Source organism: Nothoprocta perdicaria, unplaced genomic scaffold (assembly GCF_003342845.1).
Source record: "Nothoprocta perdicaria isolate Ctin4 unplaced genomic scaffold, notPer1 scaffold_288, whole genome shotgun sequence".
Taxonomy (NCBI): Eukaryota; Metazoa; Chordata; class Aves; order Tinamiformes; family Tinamidae; genus Nothoprocta; species Nothoprocta perdicaria.
The window spans coordinates 136,266-152,790 of NW_020455519.1; the positions used below are offsets into that span (position 1 = coordinate 136,266).

Consider the following 16,525-nt stretch of genomic DNA (forward strand, 5'->3'; position numbering starts at 1 on the left):
CTGGCAACATCCAAAGCCACAAGAGGAGCAGGAGGCTGGAGAGGAGCTGGACACACTTGGAGACCCAGAGACAGGAATCGATTCGGTTCCAGCATGAAGGGTCTTCCTTCCTTTTCCTCGCTGTCCTTTGGGATTACGGGATACAGGTCCCAGTGACACGAGGAAAAGGAACCACCGACCTCGCAGAGCCTCCAGGCTCAACATGAAACACACCTGGGTGTCCGTGAAGCCCTGGGGACCTTCTGGGGACCAGGTCAAATCCATGGCCTCCTTTTCGGCACCTCTGCTAGAGTGAAACCAGCCCAAAGCTGCCCCAAAGCTGCGACGCCTGCAGAGTGTTTGTGGGGACATAAAATCCAAGGAAACAGCAGCAAGACGGAGCACTTTTTTGGCATAGCTCAGCACAACACAGGAAAAGCAGCCACGCTTCCTTATCCCCCGCCCCGAGTTTCCTTTAAATAACGAGCCCTCCTCCATCACATATCATTGATGTTTATTTCAAGACATGCCACGTCCAAAAAAAAACCAAAAAAAAAAAAAAANAAAAAAAAAAAAAAAAGAAAACTTGCCTTTAACGTTGCGTTATAAAAGCACTTTACATCTCATCCCGCCTCCAAGTTATCCAGGCGCGGAGGGAGCTGCTGCGAGCCCAGGGCCCGAGTTCCAGCTCCCCGCCAAGAAGGCAGAAATCCCGATGTTTGGAGCCCGTTTTCCCAGGGGAAAAACAGTGGGGAGGATGATTCCCGATTCCCAATTCCCTTCTGCCTCCCCGTGAGTACGGGAGAGCCCCAAAGAGGAGCCTGYGGATTTGCCGGCGCCCGCGTTTCCCACAGGCTCTTCCCCCAAAGCCTTCCCAGCAGCTCCCGCCCGGCACATGGGGTATTTACGAGGGTGTCCCCGTAAATAAAAACTCACAGGGCAACTTTGCAACGACTTAGGAAGGGGCAAAACGGGGGCACTTGGAGCGGGGCCTCGCTCCGGCGCTGCCCGCCAAGGCCCTGCGCAGGTTCCTCCGCAGAAAGAAATGGGAACGGGRGGGGAAACACGGGATTACTGGAAAGATTAAAAAAAAATCGGAGCCAAGAAATAAATATCAAGGGGAAACAGGGGTTAGCTGTAAGCCTGGTTAAATAGGAAACTAAATTGCTGGGTGTTTAACCAAACTATACAGATCTAGGAGGAGGGAAGGTAACTAAACCAACTCGGAAGACTGAAAGTAAAAAAATGCTAAAAAATAAAGGCAGAAATCTGGGTAATCTTAAATTTCCATCCTATTAAATCCCTTCCTTTCCATCTAAGCTCTTTCATCTAGATTCCCGGATGATTAAACAGCCCTTCTCCTGATCCACCTACGGCCATGCTGTGGAAAAGCAGAATTCCTCCTCTCCCTGTCCCTGCGGGCCAGGGACTCGGCCTGGCACCATCGCATCTCTAGGAGGTGTTTTGAACCATTCCTTCATCTTTTTTTGCCCAATTTCAGAGCCTCCCGTCAGCTTAAGCTGGCTCTGGAACTCGTTTGAACGTTTCCTTGGGGAGCAGCAAAACGCCTTCCCCGCCGAGCCCCCGAAACGTCACGTTCTGGTCGCTCGGGGAATAACTTAGTTCATTGATGGGCTGGGTAAAAGGAAAAAAAAGCCAAAAAAAAGCAGYTGTTAAAACTCCTCGTGCACCCAAAATGTGCCTCCTTGCTCCTTATTAACGCACGTCCGGCCCGTCCCTCTCCCCAGGCTCCTGCAGAAGCCGCTCGTGGGCCCCACGTCCCTCCCTGCGCTCTCGGCTGCCTCTGCCGCCTACTTAAACCCGGCCCAAGGCCCCGCGTTGATGTTGGGCCCTAAAAACACGTGGGCTCCGACTCTCTCTGCTCCAAGGATTCAGAGCCTGCATTTGAATTGGGGTTTGTTTGTTTTATTATGGCGTGGGTAGTGTTTGCCCCTCGGCACGTGCCTCCTCTGCTTGCATTCCCAGCCGCTTTTCCAGGGAAGGGAACGGAAAGCGGCGGCACAAGCAGTTTTTAAGCACAGGCACCTCAGCTAAGTCCAATTCCAAACTTGCTCAGTTCCCATCATTTCAAAGTGCAAGATCATAACATATTAAAAAAGGAACAAATATTAAGAAATTGTACCTATCTTTTTAAAGTTATACCTAGAATATGCTGGAATATTTTGGCTTTTTTTTTTTCTTTTTTTTCTTATAAATAATGAAGACACCGACATTTTTCCTTGTGTGTGTGTGTGTGCTTGTGAAGCTAATAGATCATCTCCACGAGACAGCCAGCGATGATGAACTGCAATAACGTTATTACTGGAAGGGGAAGGTTCAAGCCAATATTCACACTGCAGTCAATGGAGAGTAGAGGGAGGGAAAGCCGTGATGTTCTGGAGAAAGGTAGAAGCCACGTGGTATTAGCAGGAGCAGCCTCCTTCACTGACAGGCTGCTCTTGAGGCTTTTCCAGTTTTATGTCGATCACTGCAAGGGAGCAGTTAAGGCAAACGGGCACCGTGTCCCATCCCTGCCAAATCCCACCCTGCACACGGGGGTTTTTAGAAGCAGTTTATGCCCATCAGTACCTGCATTTCCCCTGGAAAATCAACATTTCTTGGTGCTCTCGGCTTCAAACAGGAGCCCAGGGAGTTTTCCCAGAGCCTCTTTCCTGGCGTTCGGTTTTTGCTACGTACCCAGCAAGCGGACTACGGCAGAGCCAGAGGGTTCCTCAAAGCCCTGGGCCCTCCTGGGGATCTGCTGGGTTTTGAACGGTCCCCAGAGCCGCTAGCGACTACTGTAAACCGAGGGTTCTTCCAAAGGGAAGCCTGGAGATCCAGGTCCAAAGCAACGTGAGATTGGGGCTTGGCTCTCAGCGCTGCCCAGCAGCTGCTCTAGCTGGTGGGCACCCAAAAGGGGGTCTCACCTGCTGGCTGGAGGGAGAAATAACCCCTCAAACTCTGCAACTGGCCCTCCCTCCTGCCAAGCTGCCTCCCTTGCAAAGAGGGTTACGATGCRACGAGGACACAAGGTCACCCAAGGGCTCTGTGCAATGAGGCAGCCCCTGCCAAGCTACTCCATGGCAGCAGATTCCCTCGGGATGCTCCATGCTTGTCAGGCTTAACGTGTCCTTCCACAGGAGCTCCTGTCCCCAAGGACCCCCATGGCTGGCGGCTCCTGCGCGTTCCCCTTTGCTGTTAWCGCAGCGCCGGGCCTGTCACGTGCTGGATATTCCAGCGAGTCTCTTTTGGGGGCTGAATTTGCTTCTTTGTAGAAGTCAGCAGAAAAAACAACACAAGGAGGGCGAGAAAAAGGCCAGGAATTCATTTCCCACGCTTGGCTCTTTGGTTGATCTAAACCTAAGCACTGGGGGGCTGCTGCACATCAGCCTCATCAGCTCCGTCATGAGAGGCTCAAGATCCTTGAAACCACAGGGTGGAAGAGCCTACAGAGAATCCCCCCTGTTAATCCCGACGGAGCCACCCGTGCTCAACTCTTGCTACCTGCAGCGTGCGGGGAGCCAAACCCCACGCACTTCCATCACCCATTGGCAGCCTCTATGAAGCTCCCCAATAGAGATATCACAGCCCATGAGGCCAGACTTCTGCCTCCAGCTTCTCATTAATAAAAGCAGCTGCTGATTAACCCCCGATCCGATGCAATTCCGGCTTGCCTGGCTAGAGGAGAGGCTCCCGTACGGCAGCGGCGAGTGGGACGTGGTCTCGTCCCGTGTGCTGCAGCTCTGTCCCGCCGCCCCCAAGCTCGGCATGGAAAGGATACTGTCTTCTCTACTTTTGTCTTGTGTGCTTTCCATTCCAGGCAGGGCAGCTGCCACGCGCCGGAAAAGCTGGGGGGAAAAGAAAGAGAAAAGGCAGCGTGAGCGAGCGGAGCAAAATGGTATTTTATGGRGCGGCCCAGCGGATGCAGCCGCAGCACAAGGCTTCAACAGAGCCCTCAGTGTTATCCGCACGACGGGCACCGCGAGCCTGACACCAAATATGACCTTTATTCCCACCCGCTGCAAGCGCCGCTGCTGCTGGCGCTGGGCACAAAGAGCTGCTGGCTGCAGGAGTCAAAGTTGCTGCCGCCTTCCCCGCCAACACGGTGGGAATCCGGAATCTTGCCCTCAGCTCRGCCTGGCTCCGAGGCCACCACTGCTCTCCTGCACATAGCGGGACCTCAAACCATGAGCCCCACGTGGCACAAGTGGCCTCTGAGAGGCCAGTTTAATTCCTTACCTAAGGGATGTTATCACCTCTCCGTCATTCCCAGTGCCCCATATTCCATGGGGAAGTGAGCCAGCCCCRGGCAGCCTGTTTGGATCACGCAGGGAGCTCCTAAAGGCTCCTGCAGGTTTGACCCTCGGTGTCCAAACGATGCTGCCAAGACCCCAAGACCATTTTCTTCTAGTTTGACAGGCCCTGCCCAAGTGAATCAAGCAGGTTTTGGAGCTGCAAGATGGGGCTCCCATCACTGCGGGTGACACACCGGGATCCCGGGCTTCCCATCTCGCCTGTCACCGCTGCGTTGCAGGGGTGCAAAGACAGCTCTGGGGGCTAAATGGGGCTAAAATGACRGGCATAAAAGGGCCAAGCCACCTTCCCCTGTGATTTCCTTCATCATCCTCACTCCTGAGGCCACCGGAAAAAGCGGCACAGCTCCCATTTTGCAAGATTTGGACATGGCCACTTTGTCCAGTTTGTACGGATGAAACAAGGGATGCTGCAGAGCTCCCTTTCCTCAGCACCTCATCCCCAGCATTATTTTCCTTGCCATTCCCGTCAATCCGTGGCAAAGAAAGCAGCCCTCAGGATGGTATCTTCACTATGGAATGATCATGTAACACATAAGGAGATGCAAAGAGTGTGGAATGGGCTGCACTTTTGAGGATGGGTATCCGTGTCCTACCAGCCTGGCCTAAGTTAGGACGACCCTTTGTTGCGTTTGCTCTGAAAGAAAGCAGAAAATTCATCAGCTCACAGATTTCTTAGTGGATCCAACATGTTTTGAGATCCTAGCTGGAAAAAACACAGCCCAAATTTGTATTTWTTGATAGTGACACTGACTTGTGCATGTTCCCTCCCTCTCCCTTGGTAGATATTTATGAGCCTATATAAAGGATGCCCTTTATACTGAGAGGAAATATGTGCTTAAGGGAAAAGAAAAATCAGCTGATAGGAAGCAACTGGATTATTGCATTTAAAACAATTGCATTTAAAACAATTGCATTTAAACCACTGCATTGGCTGCTCACAGTCAGGACAAGTGTACAGTACAGTAATCCTCTCTTTACATTGAAGCCATGAACAAAATTAGGCCTTTAGTTGCATTTCTCCTCAAAATTAGCAGGCTATAAAAGGGAACTGAGCAAAGAGGAAAATCAACTTTCCTTGTTATTAACTTTCTGCTTATCAGTCGGAGCATATGTGAGCAAATCCAATTAGGGAAATTTTGCAATGGCTCAAAATGGAAGAGGAAAATGGAAGATTAGGAGCCGCCAAAGTGTCTTTCCCATCGAATCCCGCAGTCTCCTTCCTGATCCAGTTCTGAAAGAGCCTCCGCTGTCACCAGGCGTTTCTGTTTGTTTCCCAAACGTGGAAACACAGAAAGGATGCGAGGGATCTGGGTGCAGATGGAAAAGGTGGGCAGGAAAATGGCTCACCGAAGCACRGGCAAAATGTTTCCCCCCTAATTCTTATTCTTCAAGAGTGCTGCAATTCACGCCCAATAATTCGCGCCCATCAGACGGACAAAAATCAAAGGAGAGGACAAAGTGCCAAGCTGCTGGWTGGGGCCAGTGTTGGGAGAACAGGGAGACTCGAGGGCTCCTTTCGCTGCTGCCGTGAGAAAGTTGCTCCCTGCCAAGCACCACATTCAGGCTGCAGCTCTTTGAGGGCCGCTGGGGCTCCGGAGCTGGCGCTTCCGCGCACTCCTCGTGCCCCGGGGCAGCCAAATCGGCGCTGACACATTCCGGGCAYGAAACCCAGCAGGATTCCCTGGGCCAGGAGGCAGAGCTCAGATCTTGCAGGCTTTGGGAGCCCACTGATGGCGGCTGAAGCGAATCGGAGGCTAAGGTGCTTCAAGACAAGCTCCCTACCTCCTCCTTCAGCCTCCAGGCCGCCCCAACTATCATTCCCTGTTGAAATTTAGAGGAACCAAAGCCAAGCTGTGTTGTATTTCACCTGCCTAACCCCATTAGGTTTTATTTCACCTATTTAACCCCATTAGGCTTTATTTCACCTATTTAACCTCAGCAGTGGCTCTGTTCTCACTCTATCCATCGTGCATTCATTTTCCCTTCCACATCTGCTTTCCCAGAGCTGGAAGGGAATAGGATTTTGGTGGCTGCAGAGATGGCTCCACTTTAGCAGCTCCMGGAGCTGCAAAAGCTGTAAATTCTGCCCCATTTTGATGGAGTTTGATGGAGTTTGATAGTACACAAGTTGCTGACAGCCCTTCCCTCCTAGCTGTGCTGTGCATCGGAAGAAAAGGAAGAGGAGATGATAGAAGGATCCATATGGATCACAAACAAGTGACAAGGCCAGGGAGGTGGCAAAACCACTTTTCTCCCCAGATGAGACAAGAAATTACTATTTCTTCTACTAACCGATTCGGGAGTATGGATCGATTCTGGATCCCAAATAATCTGACACTTGAACTAAACTCCCTGCAGGAAAATTAGCTCAGATTGTTCTGCAGAGTCAGGCTGTATTGCTATGGAAAAAAGTCAATTAGTTGTGGGAAGCTGCATAAACTGAATGAAATGAAATGAATGAAATGAAACAAAAGAGATTTTACACAGGTTCTAGGTGGGACAGCCATTCTACTCCCCACACCCCTTCCCATTTCCTTGAAGAACTTACTGACGTGTCCATAAAAATCTCAGGCTAAGCAGTACAGAAATGGCGAAGAAATAAGTTGAAAAGAAAGGAAATATGAAGAGCTCGAGAACTGTTTCAACAGCTGCTTTCTAAGCTAGGAAAAAAGGAACTTTCAATTATTCCACAGGCCGCAGGAACAGCTTTGAAGTTCCCCAAAATCCCAATTCACGCCTGCAATGCCAAGATCAAAACCCATGGAAGAAAAACATATCCGTAACTATATAATATTTATGGCTTTTGCTTTGATTTTTAGCTGGAGAAGGAAGGCACTTAAGAATGGCCCTCAGTACAGAGGGATGCAGCCCACAGGTTCCCACGGCCACCCTTGTTGCTGCAGTAACCCAAGGGGTTTCCTTACAAAAGAGAAGCCCCCCCAACCTTCATTTTCCCACTTAAACTCGGGCACGATCCGCACGGGCCTCCCTTACGCAACCGGGAAGTCTCTGCGGATGCCAAYGTTGCAGCTCAGAAACATCTTTCTGCTTGTGGTCTCATTAATTCTTCAGCACAAGGCAAAAAGCTGCAGTTTGGTCCTTCAGGATGCATTAAATGGAGCCACCATCCTCAGCAGCAAAGGCAGCAGCAGCTTTTGGAACTACATCTTTCATCAGCTGCTGATATCCCAAGTTTTCCTGCTGGCTATCCCGGGTTTTCCTGCTGGCTTTTCCAGCTCCTCGCTGCTCCAACCTGAGCAGCGTCCCCTGCCCTTAAAAGCCATCAGCTACAGGCTCTATGGGCTAAGTTACCAGCTCTAGTCATTCCACTCCGCAGGGGATAATTTCACTAGCGATACCCAAAGTGCAGGATCATTTAACAACTTTTACTCCTATGTAAACAACTTTATACCTCTACTTTAGCACTTCTTTCACCGTTTTCCCCCAATTTGGAAGCACCTCATCCCCTAACATACAGTCTAAGCTGTCCAAGATTATTTGTTCTTGTTTTTTTTATGTCTTTCAATAAAAAGCAGTCAAGAATGTCTCACTGTACAGCAGCCTCGAGGCTGAAGGCAGCCAACTTCTCACTCACCTGTTTTACATTGTATCCTGCTTTTGCACTGGTTTCAATGAACATTACATTCAGCTCTTTGGCTTTTCTTTCTCCTTCCTCAATGGACACTTGTCTAGGKGGAAGATAAGAGAGATTTAAGAAAAATAATAATAATTTTAAGAAGACAAATATGTCAGGAATAAAACCCAAGGAGGTAACTAATTTCTTTACAGATCCCAAAGCATTTCATGTTATTCCCTTAACATATGGAGCACAGTTTTAATGAACTGTCACTGTTCTATGGTAAGGGAGAAAAGGAAAAAATTGGCTCCAAGAGCTCCCCAAAATGATCTAGGTATTTAAGGAACAGGGGGTACAACTCTGACAGAAATATTAAGTTTGTTAAGGTGGGAAAAAAAAAAAGATGATTTTTAAAAGGGATGGTTCCTTACACCTACTGTTTGTACCTGAGAAAGTTAAATATAATTGTTACTATTTTAGCTATTCTTCTGTTGATGCCAACTGTGTTGAATATTCCATTCTCTTTCCAACCTGCCCATTATGCTGCAAGCTGGTGCTTGGCCAAACAGCAAGCTAAAAATCAACATTCCTCTACTCACATCCACCTCCAGGGCGCTTAAAAGGAGCTTGAGCATTCCGGAAGGAAACATAAGCATTCCTTTTAAAGGGAATATCTGGAAGCGTGTTACAAAAAATGCCTAGGAGAGAAGAGCAACCTGCCAGAAATAACCATTTGCAAGAGGATGTGCTCGTCCGTACCTCTTATCCGCTAGGTCTGTTTTATTTCCCACCAGCATGATGATGACGTCGCTGCCCCGCTCCGTTCGCACGTCATCGATCCACTTTGTGGTCTGCTGGAAGGAGTTCACATCTGCCAGGGAAGAGYGGAGAGCGGCGTCACTGCGGATATTCCTCGGGGATCCCTCCCTAAAAGGCTCGCGAGAGCCAAACGGGGGCCTCGCGGGCTCTGGATTTGGCCTGGGAGGGTGATGAAGAGCCGGCGAGGGAAACCCTAGGCGCCCCCACGCCAAAGCAAATGGGACTTTTGCCATTAACCTCCCAAGGACTAGCAGGACTTCACTCCCTGGCTTCTATTTCCCCTGCGATGAACTGAATTGCACCATAACTTGATTTTCATTGGGTGGGAAGTGAAAAGTCTTAGCGCTGTTTTCTTAAACTAGATCCTACTTTGTTTAGTTGAACAGAAATCGCTTCCTAGCAGGACAGGGGAGAACGTGGTTTGGCCCTTCACCCTACAGGGCTCACRGCTTGAAAAATATCCCGAGAATGCAGCTCCAGCTGGAGCTTCCTCAGGCTCCAGGGCCTTGCCCAAGCATTTACCATCAACCAGGTATTTTGTACCACTCAARCACTTCTCACTTGCTCATTTTAGATTTTCCCTATGAAACATCAGGCAACAGCCAAAAGTAACTCCCAGTTTGCTGCGGACTGAGTCCAAGACAATTCCAGAATCATTTGCACAGAAATATCAATTTAAGTTATCAGCAGGGAATTTTTCTTAACTGAAAGCCCTGCAAGGCTGCAGAGTGAGAACCTTAGGAAGCTCTTCTGGCCCATTGAAACAGGACCTCATTTGAAACCCCTGTGGAAACGGGAGTCACAGAGCAGCTGCCATCGAGCTCCGCATTGGCCACTCAGTCACACGAGAGCATCCCAGTTGCCAAAGGATTTCTCAGTTCCTAAATCCGGGGGGCTCCGCAGCACTTCTTGGCAAGCGCTGCGTTTTCTTTCTAACTGCTTCTGCTGCACAGTAATATATTGTATGTCAGGCAGGCAAGACTTGATCTCTTGCCAGTGTCTTTCTTCTTCTCTTCACTACTTGGCAATAGGGAATTTGCAAGGCCGATTAAAAAGAAAAAGCGGGAGGAGGTCACAGATAACCTGAAATTTCAGCTCAAATGAGAAGTRCTCTTTTTAATTGTTCAAGTTTCTAGTGGTAAAGCCCTCACTCCTGCTGTCATCTCCTAGTCTTCATAAATGAGAGGACAAGCTCTTTTGCATTTGTATGGAGTTCAGCCATTGCTCTCAGCCATTTCTGGTTCAAAACTGACCAAATCTAAAGGTCWCTAATTCTCTCAGAACAAATTTCTGTTCTTCAAACATAAAGGAAGCCGGTGAGTTAGTGGTCTCTGGACTGAGRGGAGGGGGAAAAAGAAGGGTTGGGAAAAGCACTAATATTTTAGTTCACAAAAAACATACATACCTTAGTAAGAAATGAAAGAGTAGTTGTTAAAGGAGAAGGGTTTTAGTGGTGAGGTTTTACATACAACAAATGTGAAGGGTGGGTAGTTTAAATGAAGGGTTAACCTTTTCCTTCCCMCCCCAGCCCATGCCCAGATCTGGGGGGCGATGAAGTGGAGTGAGACATGAAGGCTCTAAGCTGAGGCCTCAGTAAATAGGCACAAATTAAGGTGCTGGAGACAGAGAGTGAACAGGGAAATGACCCAAAAGCAGATGAGAGGCAGGGGAAAGTGCAACAAGACGGCCAGCGCTCGAGGCTTCGCGAGGAGGGGACAAGGAGGTTAGGAAATAGTGTCCTTTTTAAGGCAGTTTATACATTACAGCCGCCAGGATCAAGGAGCCGGTTTTAAAACACGGCTACAATAAAAGAAAATCCCTTTTTTTTCATGCCAGAATGAGGAACAAGCACATGAGTGTGGAATGACATGCAAAGCTAGGCTAAAGGATGGAAAAGGGGCAGAGTATTAGAAATGCAGAATTCCCCCCACTCACTTGTGATATCATAAACAACAACTGCAACAGTGGAGTCACGAATGTAGCTAGGAATCAAGCTCCTGAACCGTTCTTGACCTGCTGTGTCCCATAATTGCAACCGTACCTAACAAAATCAGTCAAACAAGCAAGAAAAATAAGAAAAAAAAGGTCAAACCCGGTGCAAAATACCTACTTGTGATATCGTAAACTACTACAGCAGCAGCAGAGTCACGGATGTAACTGGGAATGAGGCTACGGAAACGTTCCTGACCCGCAGTATCCCACAGCTGCAACCTGATCTGTGGGTGGGAGAAAATTAAAAAAGCCAAAACTGCCACTAAAACTGAAAGAGTAAATAAAGTTTACTTGAAAAAAAAAAAAAGAAAAAGAAAACTAAATAAAAAAATACATAAGCTCATGCAGGGGATGCCTGGGGACTGGGAGCAGCAGCAACTGCCTCCTTGCTGGGAGCAACCTCTCCTAAGCTCTAACAGTGGCCAGGATGGAAGATGTGCCCCTATCTTGGCCTTCCCCTGTTCTTGGAGTTCAAAAACATTTTCCTGCTGGGGTTTTTCACTGCAAGGAGCTGCAAGGAAATTAAAGCAGGTTATTTAACCTGTGCTCTGCCTACACGAGGCTTGCAGGCCCTGTGYGTGTGACCTCTCGTGGGACACAGGCTGCTTGAGGAATCAGACCCACTAAATCTAAAAAGGGGAAATGGAGGGAATTTTTTGTTTTTCCAGAATAAAACGCTGGTTGTTGCTGTGAATTTAAGGTCTTAATGCCAGGTGACCTGCAGGCAGATGAAGCTGAAAAAACTCTCTTACCAGAAAGATTTGGAAAGAAAAGTCAAAATGGATTAAAAATGACAGAGGCACCAAGATGCACAAGGGCCAGGCTTGTTCAAGGCAACCATGGTCACCGTGAGTTTACCCAGCACTTCTGCAGCACCACGTAAGGTCTCCTCGCAAACAGCTCCACGACTGAAGCTCTTAATTAAGGAGCTGAGCTAATTGGAAAGGCCGGACTTGCTCCTGGGATTTCACTGCACGGAGTGGGACTGCGCTGAGCCAAGGAAGCATGAACGTATTTTGGAGSTATTGCTGCAGGCCAACTTGGTCAGCTTAAGTGATTTTAAGAGCAAACTGGCAACTTCATACGTGACTCAGTCTACATCCTGACCTCCCCTCCTGAAGCATCGCAAGCCAAAGGGATAAGCGGGGCCTCCTCCTCCAGATTCCCACCGTTCTCCACCCTCAAACCATCCCACCTCATCCTTCTCCACAAGAGCAGCACAATTAGGGAGCCCCTTGTGCCCCATGTGAAACGGCAGCGTTAGAGGGCAGGAKACCAACGGTGAGTGCCCATTTCCCCAGAGAAAGGAGCTGTCTCCCCGGCACTCGTGAGGCTGGGAAGCAGCTGGGAAATGAAGGGCTCAGTTTTGCTCTCCGAGGGATCTCAGAGCTCTGTGCTGCACCATTCGATCACAGCAGATGTGGATCCTGCACACAGAGAATTGCAATAAAAGCCTTACTCACTGTTCGATCTTCCAAGTACATGGTTTTCGATAAGAAGTCAATGCCAATGGTTGCCTGTTAACAAATAATATATATTAAATACAATTTTCATTATACATATTATATTTTATATTAATATAAAGAATATAATTCTTTTATATATATATATTAAAGAAAATRTGGGAATAGCTATAGCTATTCTCAGCAGTAGGGAGCACTACTGCTGTATCAGAAYTAAGTACTAATACCAGACCTAGAGGAAAATACACTGGGTTTCTTACTTTAAGGATGGGATTGTTTTGTGCATAGAGCCTGGAAGACGATCCAAATAACAGATTGGTTTAATAAAAGCAATAGTAAATAAAACARCAGAGTGCCCAGGTAATGGGTGAGAAGGGAAGCAGTGGGGTCTAATGGAGACTCTACTCTAGTTCATTGTGTTCGCTCTGAATCGTCGGATTTATATCATTTATCTATTTTTTAATACTTGGTATTACTTCCCTGTAATTAATTCCTTGTTATTTCTATATATATTCCTCGTAATTAATCTTCCTGTAATTAATTCTGCCACAGATTTCAGGTGGAAAGGAGGAAGTCTGCAGCCAGCCATGATCCATAGAGTAAAACTAGCCTCGAAAGACAAATAATTAAAAATAACATTTGTGCTGAGCAGGTTTTTGCAGCATGAAAGCAATTGGCCTTCCTCRCTTTAGTGTCACAACCTTTAAGGGACAAAATTACGACAAAATGTTATTTGTCTGTCTGTCCTCTTCCAAACTGTTTCGTGATGAGGAAAGGCATCAGCAGGAGCTCGAGTCAAGGAGAGGGTTCAGGCATTCAGCACTCCTGAACTTTTACTGAACAGGGAAACCCCAAAGAGGGTCCCCAGGCACAATTTTTACAAAAGGAGCCAAAAAAGAGGCTGCAGAACCCAAGCTGCAGTGATGCCCACAGGTGAGACGCAGGGAAACGTTGTGCAAAGCGTGAGGGGATGCTCAGATGGGGGAAGAAGATACATGGGCACAGGATGAAGCCAATGACCATGATCAAGGCAGGTTTATTCCACTTGCAAAGTGCTGTGTTTTAGTTGCATTTTCCATTTTATATGTTTTTTTTAAACATTTTATATGTTTTATATATTTTATATAAAATTTATATAATATATATATATTGTATATAGTTTACAGAATCACATAGTTTTTATATAGTATATAGTTTTATAGTTTATACTTTATATAGTTTTATATTTTCTTCCTTGACTCGCTAACACCCAGGGATACCCAAGGAAGCCCTAAGGCAAAGCCAGGACTATTCCCAAGTTTTCTCCCAAGCCACAAGCCTTAACCAACAGCCCCCTCCCGCCGAAGGCTGAGGCTAAAGGGAAGCGTGTCCTGAAACGTTCCTCTTGCATAACAGCAGCGTCATGTGTTTGCAGCTCCTGCTCTTTCATTATACATAACACGCCGTGCTGCAGAACAAGGAAAACCTCTCCTGGCATCTCCCTGGATGGGGGACATTCCCAGTAAAGCAGCCAGTATGGATGGCACGGTCCCATTTCCTGCGTTTAGGATTCTAGGCCAAAGCCCGGGGACATCTCAGTTGAGTTGCAAATGCTGCTTGCATGAAAACACCTTAGTAATAAACGGTGGGCAGCAACCAAACACCTCCCATGTAGCAGCACACGAAAGAAAACTAATGAGTAGCATTCATTTCTTTATTAAATTGTGTTTTTTTTTTTTTTTTTTAGATTTTATTAATCTGCAGCTTTCTAGTCTTACCAGCTGATCATGTAAAACCCTTTCCAAATGATAGGTGGCAGCAGCTTTCAGAAATTACGTGTTCAAAATTTATCAGAAATGCTCCAAAAGAGCAAATCTTCCACTAGCTTCCATACAGCCACAGTTAGTAACGTATATGGCTTGATATACATTAGCATTCAAGTACTTGGCTTTAAGAGGTCTCTAAATAATATTGGGCAGGAAATGTCTCTTCTGGCTTGATTCCTAACGTGTCACACAGTTCTGGTCAAATCACTTACATTTATGACTCATTCTCTTTTCCAACTATAGAAAAATAGGATGCATTTTCCTACTTTGGTCATGATTTTGCTAAAATAGAGGATTTTTACTCTATTTTTACTAAAATAGAGGAATGACATAATATAAAGTATATTAATACTAGGAATGCCTTGGTGATAGGTAAATTGGAGCCATCTTGTAAGCCTTTAAGAACTCTTAGAGCTTTAAGTCCCACTCAACAATTTTGCAACTGTTTAGCCTATATGAGACTAGCTTCCCATGGAGACATCTAATATTATCAGAGAGCACAGAGGGTCAAACCTCCTGGAAGAAAAAAAAACCCTAGGATGTAAACTCCATGGAGAAAAGGAGCAGACCTGAAAGAAAAATACTGTGGGAACAAAAAAAAAAAAGAGAGATTAAATGAAAGAACTGCATTCATATGTCCATGTAATTAAAGTGGGTAGAATGTGAAGGATGTTTGCTCCCAAGGGAGCGCTGATGTGTACTCTAGCCCTCCTACACCACGGGAGCTTTGCTTCTGCTGCCATTAAGTGCATCCCATTCCCTCTGCCTTGCCTAGCAGCAGCACGGAAAAACTACCAGGGAGATGGGAAGAAAAGCAGTAATGGGTAAAAAGACTTAAATGAGGGATATTTGGATAGACACTAACTGATAGAAGAGTCGTTTTTTTAATTACCTTCTCCTCCCCACTCGCCCCAAAACCTTCCCTGTTCTTTAGGGAACCAATTTGCTCTGCTTGGCATACGCAGGATGTCACTAACTGTAAATAAGTCCTGAAAGATGCTTTTGTTTGGAGCAGGGCCATCTGGAGCTTGGTGGGGTATTTTATAAACTGCTCTCATCTCAGGCTTAGTCTAGAATTTGAGCACTGGCCTTAGGAGTCTCCCTTACAGACCCTCCAGGCTCAGCTCTGCCACTACTATTTTCAGAAGAGCTTAGTGCCTCTTAGATTTCCGTCACAGATCCCTTTGATTTGTGAACGTCTGGTAGCAAACAGTGGAAAAAAACCCTGGAAGACTTGATTGATATCATTTAGGTGTACATGAGAGATCCAGCCTTTCAAACCAGGGATTATCCTGCCACAAGCAGGACAATGTACAACAAATACTGTCTTGAAGGGTTTGTTCAATGCAGAGCTTTGGAGATTSAGCAGGTAGGAATTGGCCCGATGTCCCAAGTCGTATTCACTGCAGCCAAGCGGATTCTTCCTGTAATGGAAGACCTGGGAATAGTGGGGAAAAAACTGCGATGGATTTGCTTACCTGGTAGGTGTTGTCAAAGCTGTCATACATGAACCTGGTGATCAAGGAAGTCTTCCCCACTGGAAGAAAGGAAAAAAAAAGAGGTTGAAGGAAGAAATTTCAGCGCAAGTCGGAAACAAAGCAGTTCAAAAGGGGTCAGGAGGAGCTTTGCTGAGAACCTCAGAGCAAAGGTTACCACGATGCCCTTGCTGCTGCCTTACCGTGAGGGCTTTGAGGCAGTAGGACCACACTGAGGTGCACGTAGGCAYGTGTAGCGGGGCAAAACACCCATCAGAGCCTTCCCCGGCACAAATGCTCCAGCAAATCCTTCCCTTTCCGGGTAAATACCCGGATTCTGATAGCAATGCTGATGCTGCAGCTCCGCAGGGGCTGCCACTCAGCCCGGCCAGGTTAAGCCTCCTGTTAACTCATGTAACCCTGAAACATGATTTACCTTAAAAGAGAAGGAATAGGAGGCTCCTTTTAAAACAACCACTGCTTAAACAGCTACTGCTTACACCAAGAATCAGCTGAGCTGGCACAAAGCTCAACTCCCACAACAGGATAATTTTTTCCCCATTCCAACCATCCTCACCAAAAGGAACAAGTAAAATACACAGGAATTGGAACCTCTGAAGTTGCCTGTCACAATATATTTAAGTTCCCTTATCCACAGGAGGGGCATTCAGCAAACAGCTGAAGCCGCTCATGAATTTATCACTTCCAGATGCTTCTCAAAACAAAACCAAACAACTAAAATCTGCAGTTTCCCACCACAGAGCTAGCAGCAAAGGCCAGAGCAACATCAGGAGAGAGCAGCAAGATGTGCATGCGCCAAATGTTGGGTTTTGGTGTTCACAGAAGCTTCCAGAGATGTTACTTCTCTGGGGAGGCCGCAGGACCTTCAAGAAATCAAAGGAATTTAAGGAAAAAGTTGCTTATTCTGCTTAAAGCAGCTTTTTGAGCCATCTGCAGCCTGCAGGTAACGCTATCGACTCTACTGCAGAAGAGCTGAACTCAAAGGAATCCAGTCTTTGAGGAAAGGCCTTCCCAAACCAAGAGCTGAAATTCCATGCAGTGTTTATCCTAAATCCTTTCCAACAGCTTGGGAGCATTT

General features: G+C 47.0%; 1 protein-coding gene across 2 annotated transcripts; it reads right to left on the reverse strand.

The window, feature by feature from the left end:
• Positions 1-837: 837 nt before the first annotated feature.
• On the reverse strand, positions 838-15,500 carry RAB6A (RAB6A, member RAS oncogene family). 2 transcript variants are annotated; one of them, XM_026041562.1, is made up of 7 exons: positions 15,430-15,500; positions 12,147-12,200; positions 10,802-10,907; positions 8,632-8,743; positions 7,891-7,984; positions 3,761-3,827; positions 838-2,467 (listed from the first exon to the last, which is right to left on the reverse strand). In XM_026041562.1, the coding sequence occupies exons 1-7, from the start codon at positions 15,457-15,459 to the stop codon at positions 2,403-2,405; spliced, it is 528 nt and encodes a 175-aa protein (XP_025897347.1). In that variant the 5' UTR covers positions 15,460-15,500; the 3' UTR covers positions 838-2,402. The 2 variants fall into 2 exon arrangements, with proteins under 2 accessions (XP_025897347.1, XP_025897346.1); XM_026041561.1 differs by lacking the exon at positions 10,802-10,907 and adding an exon at positions 10,627-10,732 and having other exon boundaries at positions 15,430-15,483.
• Positions 15,501-16,525: the final 1,025 nt, after the last annotated feature.